General features: G+C 38.0%; 2 protein-coding genes across 2 annotated transcripts in view; both read left to right on the top strand.

The window, feature by feature from the left end:
• LOC101563650 (zinc finger protein 699) overlaps positions 1–12463 on the top strand; it is a 959136-nt gene that overhangs the window by 625809 nt on the left and 320864 nt on the right. The gene's annotated exons all lie outside the window — the stretch shown is intronic.
• LOC101566822 (olfactory receptor 18-like) lies at positions 4237–7021 on the top strand. Its single transcript, XM_023716931.1, has 3 exons — positions 4237–4582; positions 4868–5074; positions 6918–7021. The coding sequence occupies exons 1-3, from the start codon at positions 4237–4239 to the stop codon at positions 7019–7021; spliced, it is 657 nt and encodes a 218-aa protein (XP_023572699.1).

The following is a 12463-nucleotide window of genomic DNA, read 5'->3' as shown; positions in this document are numbered from 1 at the left end:
ATATAGAGAGAGAGAGAGAGAGAGAGAGAGAGAGACAGAGAGAGAGAGAGAGTAATCCTCCTGTCTCATCCTCCCCAGTGCTGGGATTATAGACTTGTGTCACCATCCCTAGTTTTGGTGGCTGCCTTAGCGTACCCAGGGTTCCACGGCTGGCAGAGCCTGTGGTACCAGGGATCAAACCCAGGTCCTTGTGCTTGCCAGGCAGGTGCTTAGACCACTGAGCTATCTCCTCAGCCCACGTTTTTCCTTTTCCTTCTGCCATTAATGCTATAATGTCCTTAAAGATTGGCAAAACAGAGCAGTTTGCCTGATTATGAGCTCTGTGTTTTGAGCCTGTCAGGACATATAATAGCCCATGTTCTGTGCCTCCAGCCCTTCATTCCAGTGGGAACCACATCTTTGTTTCTTCTACCCATAGCTGTCTGGATCAGGAGACTTGGTAGACCGCACTCACATCTACTATGAGGACAGAGCCTGTGTCTTCACTGGGAGCCAAGGAGTGGAAAGCTGTACCATATCTGAAGACTTTTGTTTGGGGTCAGCAGAGTAGCAGTGCAAACCAGTAAGTGCTGAGGGAAGTGAGGAAAGATGAGAGACTGCAATCAGGATTGCTTTCTCCTCATCAGGGCCATCCTGAAACTTGGGCAGCTGAATGGGAGCATATAGTTGTGTAAAAATTCACCAATAAGGCCAATCCCTTTCTATTTTTTTAAATTAATGTTACTGAGAAATAGCAATGAGACAGTTTCAAAACCAATTAGTGAGACAGTTTCAATAACTAATACATTGCATATTGTTGTCCTTGTAGTAGTTATTCATAGTTCAAGATGCAGACATGCTATCCTGCCCAAACACTAGTAGTACAAATCTTTCTTCTTATTGAATTAAGAGAAAGTAGCTGTATATCTATCCTAACTATTTTGTATATACAGATACAAAAATGGTCCTTCATTTGTATCCCTTTTTGTTGTTGTTGTTGTTTAGTTTTGTCAAGGATGGGGTATTCCCTTAAGGCCCATCCTTTTCTGTGAACTTCTCTTTGGAAAGGTTCTTGAAAATCTCAGTATGTGGTCGCTGCTGTATCAGCTACGAGAGGGTTGGCTGTGTTCGTAGGCAGTGTTCGCAGAAAGGGGAGGTGCTGTTATCCCGGCCGGATCACTGTTTTCTCTACTCCAGAACATCCTTGCAACTATCCATAGCCTCTTGGAATTTTGTAATCAGCACACTCAATCTCAGAAGGAGACTTTATGTCAGGTCTTTCTCTCCTGCATACCCTGAGAATTGGAATGAGTTTAAAAGAGTTATCTGCAGTTAGGACCTGTGTTCCTCTCCTTAAAAAATTCTGATGGTCATTAAACAGTGAAAGTGTTTAGGGCCCCTTACCCACAGTCTGAAATTTTAATTAATTGCTTTTAGCCCCAGTTATTATTTCTTGAACATAGAGGAGGTTTTTAGGATTTCTTAGCCCATTATTGCATGAGTGAAATTCTAGTCCATACAACTGGAAACAGATAATCAGTGTTCTGCATGAGTTTAATATGTGATAAGTAAAGTCAGGAGAAATAGAATTTAGATAGTTACTAAGAGCAAGAAGAATAATCTTCATGGGCAGAGGAGATGGCTCAGTGGCATAAGCACCTGCCTGGCAAGCACAAGATCCTGAGTTTGATCCCTGGTACCAAAAAAAAAAAAAAAGACAATCTGTACACCACTCAACTAAAGTGATCTGAAATTATTTTTTTCTATTTACGTAACATTGTGCTTAATTTCACCTTATATGAAGTATATGCTGTATATTTTGACAAATATTTTGTCTCCCATATCTGACTCCCCATGTTTGGCAGAGAAGAGAAATAAAAAATAATAGTGTGTACTAAACCATGACTATTCCCTTCCTTTATTCACAAATACGGGCCATAACCAATGTGCCTTCACCACACTTGGTGATTTTCTCTCCACATGGTTATCCTTTTCCGTGACATCCCACAGCACTAAATGCAAGACAAAATAGCACTGTGTGTTTATACATCATGGACATATGGACCCTATAATCTCATTTAATTATACTGGTAGCATCCTATTATTCAATGACCATGGCAGAGATGTCCATGCTTAGAGAGAGGAAAAAAGGGATGGCTGTGGTCTTTTTAGTGGGGAGCTCTAGTCCTTACTTTGAGCATTGTTCACTGGCTCCAGTGCAGATGCCTCAGCCTGTTGGCACAGATCCTTCATCCCACCAGTGCAAACTCTCTAGCCCCCACCACTGACCCTTGGGCCTTTCCAGTGCAGAATCTTTAATACAGACTTTCATGAGACATTGTTGTGTGTTCTAGGTCTTCAGCTGAAGTGGTGCAGGACTTCGGTGTAGGATCCAGGCCTTCAACTGGATTCTCTGAGTGAGTAGTGTGTGGGCAGATTTCTGGCACTCTTCTGCATTTGACTCTTGGGTTAAATATAATAAAATAATCCTATGAATTATGTGTCTTGCATTAAATCTCTTCCTTTATAAACTTTGATTATGACAGTTGCAAATGATATTAAATTATATTTGCAAATTAGAAATCAGTTTTATTGTAAGTAACAATAGGTCATATTAATGAACTGGGTTCTAACAGCTAGGAACTATCAAAAGAAATGATACACTGATCTTGATAGATGTTTATAAGATTGGTTCAACTTAATATCGGTATTTAAAATGTTATCAGTTGAATATATTGATATATAAAACTGAAAAGCACTAGTCTATGTATATAACTATTTCATTTCTTTTCCTTTTCAACAATGTGCATTAATCTTGTGTTGTACGTGGTAGACAAATTTTCCCTTCAGCACTGGGAGTTCCTACAAGTTTCTTTCTTTATGAGCATAATGTATTTATTGAGGGAAAGCTCCTGTCCCAGATAGGGACAGGAGGGAGGCCCCGAGTGGGTTGTCCCCAGGATCTTAGGAGTTTCTGTAAAGGAAAAATACAATTGAACAATTATTGTTGCCATGTTATAATAGATGAAAGTGCCCATTGTGTTTATGCTGTTTCCTGTACAAATACTGAACAGTGCATTTTAGATTAGAAGTATCTTCAGATACTGGGCACCGAAGCTGAGCATGGTATTAAAGCCCTTCACATTCAGTATGAGGATTTGTGATCAGAAAAACAATGAAAGAGCATTTCCAAGATAGATATATGTATCTTCACAACACAAATGTTACTGATATATGGTCTTGAAAAAAGTAGTGGGGAAAATACTAAATAAATCTTTCTTCCTTTAGCTTTGAGTATCAGATACTTCGTCTCAACAATAAGTTACTGAGACACTGGGCTCAAATATTCAGTCCTCCTAGCTCGGCCTCTTAGAGCACTTAAATTAAAGCCACGTGCCACCATGCCTAGCTACATCTTGTTACTTTTTAGTCACTTGCTGGTGCTGTGTACACAAATGCTACATTGGTGATAAATGATATAAGGTGCATTCAAGGAGACAAACTATAAAATTTTGAAGGTCACAAAGGCCAAGGATACAAATTATATGTGAAATATTTCTTAGAAGACAAACTTAGGTTGAGTGAGTACTTACTTGCACGAAAGAGGGAAATCAGAAATCTAAAAATGATGAAAGCATGCTGGGAGATAACAGGCACATAACTATATTTACCAATGGATGGCCATATTAGTGTAGTGTTCAGATGATGCAGGCATAGCTTCTCTGGACTTGTAATAAATGTTCTAAATATAGAGATACTGTACCCTGGTTTTAGAAAAACATGAGTTTTAATGCTCCTTAACTGCCATCATATTTTTTTCTGAAAGAAGACAGGCTGTTATTTATTTTTAATTAAAAGATGAGGCTGTATTTTGCTGTAATCATGGACTTCTTAGGTGTTAATATTTTTGGCTATACCATTAGTGGCTCTAAAGTAGGTAGCTAAGGAAGGATGTGAGTAACACAAAAAATAATAGTGAAAATACTCCAAAGGAAATTGGTTTTATAACATTTGAGAAATATTTCTGAAGGCATATGGACTCCAAATGTGAACAATGTATGTTTAAATATATGAATTCAAACTGCATGCAGAATAAAGTGTACTTGTTTATGTGCTTCTCTTCCATCTTTTTTTCTTTTCAAAAGGTGTCCAAGCAATACAGGAGCAGAAAATCTAACACAGGTCTCAGAATTCCATCTCCTGGCTCTCACAGAGGATCCAGACATGCAGCCCATCCTTTTTGGACTCCTCCTGTCCATGTACCTGGTCACCGTGCTTGGGAACCTGCTTATTATCTTGGCTGTCAGCTGTGACTCCCACCTCCACAGCCCCATGTACTTCTTCCTCTCCAACCTGTCATTAGCTGACATCTGTTTCACCTCTACCACAGTTCCAAAGATGATTGTAGACATCTTAACTCACAGTAGGGCCATTTCCTATTGGGGATGCCTCACACAGATGTATGTTTATATTCTTTTTGGAAGTATGGATGACATGCTTCTTACTGTGATGGCCTATGACCGGTTCGTGGCCATCTGTCACCCACTGCAGTACCCAGTCATTATGAATCCTCGCTTTTGTGGCTTCTTACTTTTGCTATCTTTTCTGTTTAGCCTCTTGGACTCTCAGCTCCACAATTTGATTGTTTTACAATTTACCTACTTCAAGAATGTGGTCATTTCCAATTTTTTCTGTAACCCTGCTCAACTCATTAATCTTAGTTGTTCTGACAACTTCTCCAGTAACATTTTAAAGTATATTGCTGGTGTCCTGTTTGGATTTTTTCCCATCTCAGGGATATTTTTATCTTACTATAAAATTATTTATTCCATTCTGAGAATCCCATCGACTGGTGGGAAGTTCAAAGCCTTCTCGACCTGTGGGTCTCACTTGGCCATTGTTTGTTTATTTTATGGAACAAGCATTGGTGTGTATCTCGGTTCAACTGTATCACAATCTCCCAGAAATTGTTTGTTGGCCTCAGTTATTTATACCTTGGTCACCCCAATGCTAAATCCATTCATCTACAGCCTGAGGAACAGGGACATTAAAAGTAGCCTGAGTCAGCTCTATAGGAAAACTTTAACCTCAGGACGTGAGTTATCTAGCATAAATATAAAGTGAACAAGACAACACAATGAAACATTTGTATGTGTACATTCTGCCTCTGTGATAATATTATTTTTGTATTAGGTGATTTTAAATTCTCACCACATTTTAATCACAAAATAGTAGTAGACAGTGTTTGAGCATGGGAAAAATAGGAAAGAATTGAGAAGTCCTTACTTTTTAACAAGAACAAAGTTTTGTTTGTGAAAACAACCGATTTCTATTTCTTTTTTCTTTCTTTCTTTCTTTCTTTCTTTCTTTCTTTTTTCATTGTTTTTTTTCTGTATTTAGGAGAGGTCGGACTCATAATAATTTTCCTGTTTTCAGCCTCTCAAGCACTGGGATTACAGGCATCTGCCATCACAGCCAATCTCAGTTACCATCTCAGCATGCCCCACAGGCAGGGCTGGCACAGCAGCCCGGGGATCAAACCCCGGCCTCTGCACTCTGCCTAAGTAGGTGCTTTAGTCCACTGAGCTATCAGGCCAGCCCTAGATAAATGATTTCTGTAAGTAGATTTGGGAGCGGGTAGATGTACCAGTGTGAATATAATTAATGTCACTGAGATCTATGATTAAAAATGGTGAAAATAGTCCATTTTTTCAAATTTAAAAATTCACCATAACAGAAATGAAAATAATAAAAATAACAAATCTTAAAAAGAAGCAAATGAAATGAATGTATAATTAAGCTTCCTTTTGATTAGAGGGAAAAAAAAACAAAACGTAGTGAACATTTATTTTCCCTTCTCCCATTGTTAGAAAGTCCTTAGAGTTCATAAGAGACAAATATGTTCAATTTGATAATTGGCTTACTCCATACAGTGAGTCTCCAAGGTCATGTAATCACTCCTCAGTCCATGCCTCCAAACTTGCGTGGTGGCCCCCGCCCAGCCACCATCATACCTCCGCTCTTCCTGCTGTGATTATCTCCCACCCAAAAGTTCCTATAGGATACTGCATGGAAATCTATTCTGAGGACAGAGCATAGGTTTTCACTAGGAAAGAGGTAGAGAAGGGACATTGGATTTTCTATCTCATCATGACCCTGCAGAAAAGTAGCAGAAAGCACTAAATGCTGACAGACAAAGAGGATGGAGGGAGCACTGTCAGGCACACTGAATGTTCATCACCAGGGCAATAGTTCAGTCTGGGTAGGCAAACAGGAGAACACATATGTCCAAAATCTTAGCCATGAGGACAGTAGAATGTAAGTTTATGTTGTGATGGAGGTTCTGGAAATCTCATTCTGGGCTTTGATCTCCTCTCATATTGGTTCTTCTTTTCAAAGATATGCCATGCAGACAATAGAAAGTGGGTCTCAGGGGCCGGTGAGATAACTCAGTGGTCTAAAGCACCTGCTTAGGCAAGCTTAGCAAATGTGCAGGAACCGCGGTAGGATCCCTGGCACCACATGCCAGACCAGCCCTGCCGCTAGGATGGGCTGAGCCGGCCACAACAAAAAAAGAAAAGATAAAAAAAACAAAAGAAAAAAATGGGTCTCTCCAAACAATTTCAAAAGGATTATCAAGGACATTTTGAGAACGAGGATGATAATGACAATAACAACTCCTCAATCATTAATGGATACACTTCTGAGTTCCAAGCATTCTATATAGATTATTTCAACTCATCTACATAGATTTCCCCAAATCATAAATGCATCATTATTTCATTTTATTGAAAAGAAATGAGCATGGCTTTTTTATCCAACATGTGATATGTGCTTAGCCTGACACACTAAAGCCATGTTCTGTTTTCTTTTGATTTGTGTTTTTAGCACTCTTCATTAATTTTTCTTGCCAAAGTCAACTCAAACTCTTTTCTCAGGATTCAGAGTAGTTGTGCATGCCTGTAACCCCAGCAATCCAGAGGTTGATATAGAGGCCAATCTGTCCACCACTCCCACACCGACTGGACTGCCTCTGAGCTAACAAGGTTTCTAACATGAGAATAAGTTCCCCACAGAAGATTTCAGGAATGCGGGAACAGGATCAGTGGTTTTCCTGCAACAGTTTGTAAGAATGCACCCATGAGCCGGGTGTGGTGGTGCACACCTGTAATCCTAGCATTCTAGGAGTCAGAGGCAGGATGATCGCAAGTTTGAGCCCAGCTTAATCTGGCGATTTCAGGAGACACTAAGTCTACAAACAAAAGCCAAACAAGACATGGAAAAAACGAAAAGGAAAAAATAAAGTAAACAGCACTACACAATCAAGCCCTCACTACTTATTTACATCACACAGCACTGCCCACTCCTTCTCTTTTTTTATTTATTTTAATTTTTAAAGAGTACAAAGTAGTACTAAAAGAGAAAACCTACAAGTGATACAGAATTTCACTAAACAAAATAATATGAATTTCACAGTATTAGTTGTATTGCATAGTGTTGTCTTCAAATTAGTTGTTCAAGTTACCAAATCTATGAATGCAAAATCAGAAGAAGAAAGCAAAAAGACATAAGAAAATAATAGAGAAAAAGGAAAAAGTTGAAAAAAAAGACAAAACAAACTAAGCACTAACTGCTCCTTTCCATAAGCCAGCAGAAATCCACAGCACAGTTGTCCAAACCATACTGCTTAAATAAATAGATGTGTCTTTCTCCCACCTCCTCTCCTGTCCTTCTCCTCAACTCAGTAATTCTTTCCTTTTGAACAGGTTTTTTTCCCTTGTCCCAGTATCTACTGTACCCTTCAGATCTTATTTTCTCTTTCAGATTCTCACACTAAGGAGACAATATGATGTTTGCACAACTTCCTACAAACCTCCACTTCTCAATGCCCAAGAAAACCCTTCTTCCTTTTTAGTAACATTTCCAAACGGCAAACACACCAGACAGCCATTTGAAAAAAAATGTGGAATTGCAAAAAATTAGTGGGAAAAATTCATGTTTCCCTTTCCTTCCCTCACTGCCCTCCCTGAAATCTTCGGATGCTGTGGGACCCAGGGCCCAGACCAAGCCCACCCCATTCCAGGCTGTGCACCTGCTTCTGGCAGCTGTGGCAGCGAGGCCTCTTTGCAAGTTCTCAGGAGAGGATGGGGATTTGGAGTGGCAGCGTAGGATCCACAGGCTGTGGGGTTGAGACCTCCCAAGTTCGCCCCCACCATGGTCAATGGGAGCTCCAGGCTCCCAGCCATACTTACTCCAAGGGCCCACAACTGCTGGAGAAACCAGTCACGAAGCTGTTTGAACTGAGCTCATTGATTAGACACACAGAGCCCCTGGGTAGGAGAAAACTCTACTTGAAATCAAAAGATCTGTCCCTATGCTTAAGCCATAGTGCTGGTTGGGAAACAATAAAACAAGATTCATGCATTGTACGTAGATATTACCAATTTATTTTCCACTACTGACAGCTTCTTTCATAAGTTCTTTAACATAGGGCAGCTTGTTATCATTTCAGTGGTTCAGCATTGTCATCTAAGTTGATGTCTAGTTGAGACAATAGAATTAAATTCCAGTTAGACAGACAATGGGTTCTCTGTATGTGGTTAATATGTGCAAAAAATGTAAAATTGGAGCATATAAGTTAGTTATTGTTAACAAGAAGGTTAATCTCTCTGCTCAATTAGACTTTCTTGAGAACTGAAGTTACTGTTTTCCTATACCTGTAACGCTGTATTTTAATTTCCCCATATGTAAGTATGTGCTATGTATTTGGAGAAAAGATGGCTTTCGTTCTTATCCTTCAGAGCTTATATCCTCCAGTGTTTGTCCCAGAAAAAGCATCACAAATGAAAGTCTTTGTTAAATATCGCATAGTTCCTTCCTTTGTTATCAAATCTTGACCTTCATGGTGACTTCAAAACCTTAGTGTTTTCCTGTCTGAAAATTCTTCCTTTTCAGGAATGTTCTATGAACTAGAGAGAAATAAAAGAGCTTTTTTTTTTCTATGTCTTGGGCAGATGAGAATCATAGTACCACAAAGAGAAATATAGCTTTAAATCATTCAAAGGCCATGAGAGATTTTCATGAACATAAAAGAAACAAAAGAAATACAAAGAGAGAAGACCAGAAAACCTGATTGTTAAGGGTGAAAGAATCTTAGACCTTTGCATTATTACAAGGTTTCCAGAGCAACTGGACAATTTTATTGAGGATAATTATTTCCTGTATGACTGAATTAATTATTTTAAAACCATGTAGTATTGCAAAATATATTAGGTTCCAAATGTGCTCTCGCACATCATCTTTCTGTTTCCACTAGGTAGCTTGAGCACATAGAAGTTGAGAATTCTCACACATTTCATATTTTATATGTAATGAACAGGACTAAAATGTATATTTCTTAACTTCTATCCCCAGGCATTTTTTACCTGAGTCAAAAGGAAATAGTGGTCCCAGGACAATATAAAATGTCTTTATTGTTTATCTCTGAAGATGTACCATATGTGTGTGTGTGTGTGTGTGTGTGTGTGTATCAATGATATTTTGATCAGACATGTTTTAAAAATGGGAAGTGTAAAGGAGAATAACTGATTTTTATTTGGAAAATAAATATAGGTGGTTGATAGTAATGCACATGCTTCAGTCTTGAAAAATCAAACAATGAGACTTCACATATTAGATAGAAAGTGGGACTTCTGTGAAAAATGAGAATTTTGAAAGGATTACCATAACAATGAAACTTCAGTTCAGTAACATTCCTATCAAGTAATGTGTACCAGTTAAAATGTTAAAAATACATATATCTATATCTAGCTCACAGAAATACTTAAAAACACACAGTCAGGATATCAAGTGTTAAGTTTGATGGGAAATTGGAATTGTGCTGCACACTATTTAGAGGAGCTTATGGAAATTTTGAGATAAGTTATCTAGAAGAACTTCATGCATACGTAAATAAATATTGTCATGAAAATTGACAGGAAAATCCAACCATCAAGTTAAAGATAGGTGCTGTCTTTGGAGACTAGGTGTCCAGGAGTTGAGAATCATGCTTAGAAAACAAAACCTCAACCTTCAAAATCAGTATCTAAAATGATGACAAATATGTATTATGAAACAAATATTCCTAAATGTTTATATTTTGAAATCAGTATTCCGTTTTCTTGACAGTAAGCTCATGGACTATTATGACACTTATAAATAACACTTTGAAATAATAATTTCTATTTAAGGTAGTGGTTCTTAATCCTGGTTTAAAAAAATACCAAGAATTCCTCATACAGAACAGTCCGAACTACAAAGGTAATTACATTGATTTATGAAATTGAAAACCACTAGTTAAAATTTAATAATTTTGAGGGATCCTCTTCCAGCCAGTGCCCAGGCCCAGTGTGTCGGGGGGGGCCCACCTGCCACTAGAACCTCCTCGGTTTGATAGGTCTGATGTGGAACCCTGCTGCAGAACTCCATGCAGAGAGGATATGGGCCAGATCTTCCCAGATAATCCAGGAGCATAGCACTTTACCAGAGGGGATCAGTGGACGTGAACTTCCACAGGCTGCAGCAGGAAGAAGTGGAGCACAGCAGCCAGACCCAAGACAGGCCCACCTGGATGTGCTTGAAGTTGGTAGATCCAGACCAGGTAAGCTGAGACACTTTGACCCAGATCTATGACAGCATGCTCTCTCTTTCTCTCTTGATCAAGAAAGGGGGCAATACATAACCAGGGTGAACTAGTCTGCCTAGAAAACCCCATATCCATTAAGGGTAGGTGATCAGACAGAATTAAGGGGAACCAATTTAAATATAAATTCCCAATTTAATATGTGCTTAGTTATACAGCCATAATGTTTTTTCTTATGGTCTAAAATATAAACCGATTAGTTGAATTGTAATAATTTTGAAAATGAATTTCTCCATATACTTCTATGAGTTTGACAAATATCATACCAGTTTCCATAAGTAGAATTTATACATGTGTATTTAAAGTAGTTCCTGTAGCGAGGTATGGTGGTGCATGCCTGTAATCGCAGCATTTGGGAGGCTGAGTCAGGAGGATCGTTGCAAGTACAAAACCAGCCTGGGCTACAAAGTGAGCTCAAAAATAGCCTGAACTGCACAGCAAGACTGTCTCAAAAGGACAAAAATAAAAATAAAAATAGTTCTTGTACTTTTCTTTTGTCTTTGCTTTTTTCCCCAATTAAGTCATAGTGAGGCCTGACATAGTAACAAATCTCAGTCGTCTTTAAGTAGCAGAAATAAAAGAATTATAATCCAGGTATCCAGAAGATTGGTGTACATCTATTAACATATCACATAAAAGGGCTGTGGAGATAGCTCAGCAGTCTAAGCACCTTCCTGGAAAGCACAAGGACCCAGGTTCAATCCCTGGTACTGCATGTCAGGCTGCCCTATAACTCCAGATGTGCTGTGCTAGCCACCAAACCTGAGCATGGTGACACATGCCTGTAGTCCCAGTGCTAGGGAGGCTGAGACAAGAGAATCACTACAAGTCTGAGATGCATAGCAAGACCCTCTACCAAATAAATAAATGAAAGATTTTTTAAAAGGTCAGGGGAAGACATCACATTAAGGTTGGCACTGAAATCTAGGTTTTGGAGGGTTTGAGTGCTAATGTTCTTAACTCTAAATGTGAGTGTTTCCCACACCCAAAAGTTAACAATACCTGTTATTTAATAGTGTATTCAAGTGTTCACCAAAAATGGAATATATGTTCTTTAAGCTTTTTAAATGTTCTTCAAAAAAAAACTGAAGCTTTGTTAAAATAATATATAACTAAGGTTTTGAAGCATATTCCAACTTTTATTCATTTAATCTTTATTACAAACCAAGCAGTAGATCAGGTATCTGAGTTATATACAGCACTATATGTTCAGTAGTATGTTTGCAATGCATTATGTAGTTATACGTAATTGAGGGATTATAATATGAAAAAGAGTGAAGGATGAATTGTCATCAGGTCACTACAGAAAAGTGTTATCCCCCCAAACAAATAAGGGGAAGAATAATATTATTATTCATAAATATAATACACTATTATTCATAAATGTATTCTATTTATGGGGTTGACACAAATAAGATCATATAAAATAAAAAAAACTTAGAAATGTGAATTATTTCATTACCATTCAATCATTGATAGGTATTGATTAAATCAATGTCACATTGCTGGTCCATAATATCATTAATTGTATAAAGTTAATTTAAATATAGTCCTCTAATTTTTTTCTTTTTATTTTTATTTCTTTTTCAAAATTTTATTAATAAACAGATAGCAATCAGACAGTTTCAAATCAAATCGGGAGTACAGTTTCAACAAATAATACACTGCATATATTCTCCTTAGTGGTTAATTGCTGTACAAGATGCAGACTTGAGATCCTATTTACAAACACCATTAGAACAAATCATTCTATTCATTAACAGAATGCAACTATTTATCTATCCTAACCACTTTGAATGCACA

The sequence above is a fragment of the Octodon degus genome, unplaced genomic scaffold (assembly GCF_000260255.1).
Source record: "Octodon degus isolate 3935 unplaced genomic scaffold, OctDeg1.0 scaffold00050, whole genome shotgun sequence".
Lineage (NCBI taxonomy): Eukaryota > Metazoa > Chordata > Mammalia > Rodentia > Octodontidae > Octodon > Octodon degus.
The sequence above is the reverse complement of the archived record's forward strand: the minus strand, read 5'-3'. Positions and strand labels throughout refer to the sequence as shown.

Excerpts from the sequence above, each read along its gene's own strand:
- LOC101566822 (XM_023716931.1), top strand. The coding sequence starts at position 4,237 with ATGTACCTGGTCACCGTGCTTGGGAACCTGCTTATTATCTTGGCTGTC. Across the intron at positions 4,583-4,867 it reads CTTCTTACTTTTGCTATCTT|ACTTGGCCATTGTTTGTTTA; the intron begins TTCTGTTTAGCC and ends CCTGTGGGTCTC. Across the intron at positions 5,075-6,917 it reads GAAAACTTTAACCTCAGGAC|GATTCAGAGTAGTTGTGCAT; the intron begins GTGAGTTATCTA and ends CTCTTTTCTCAG.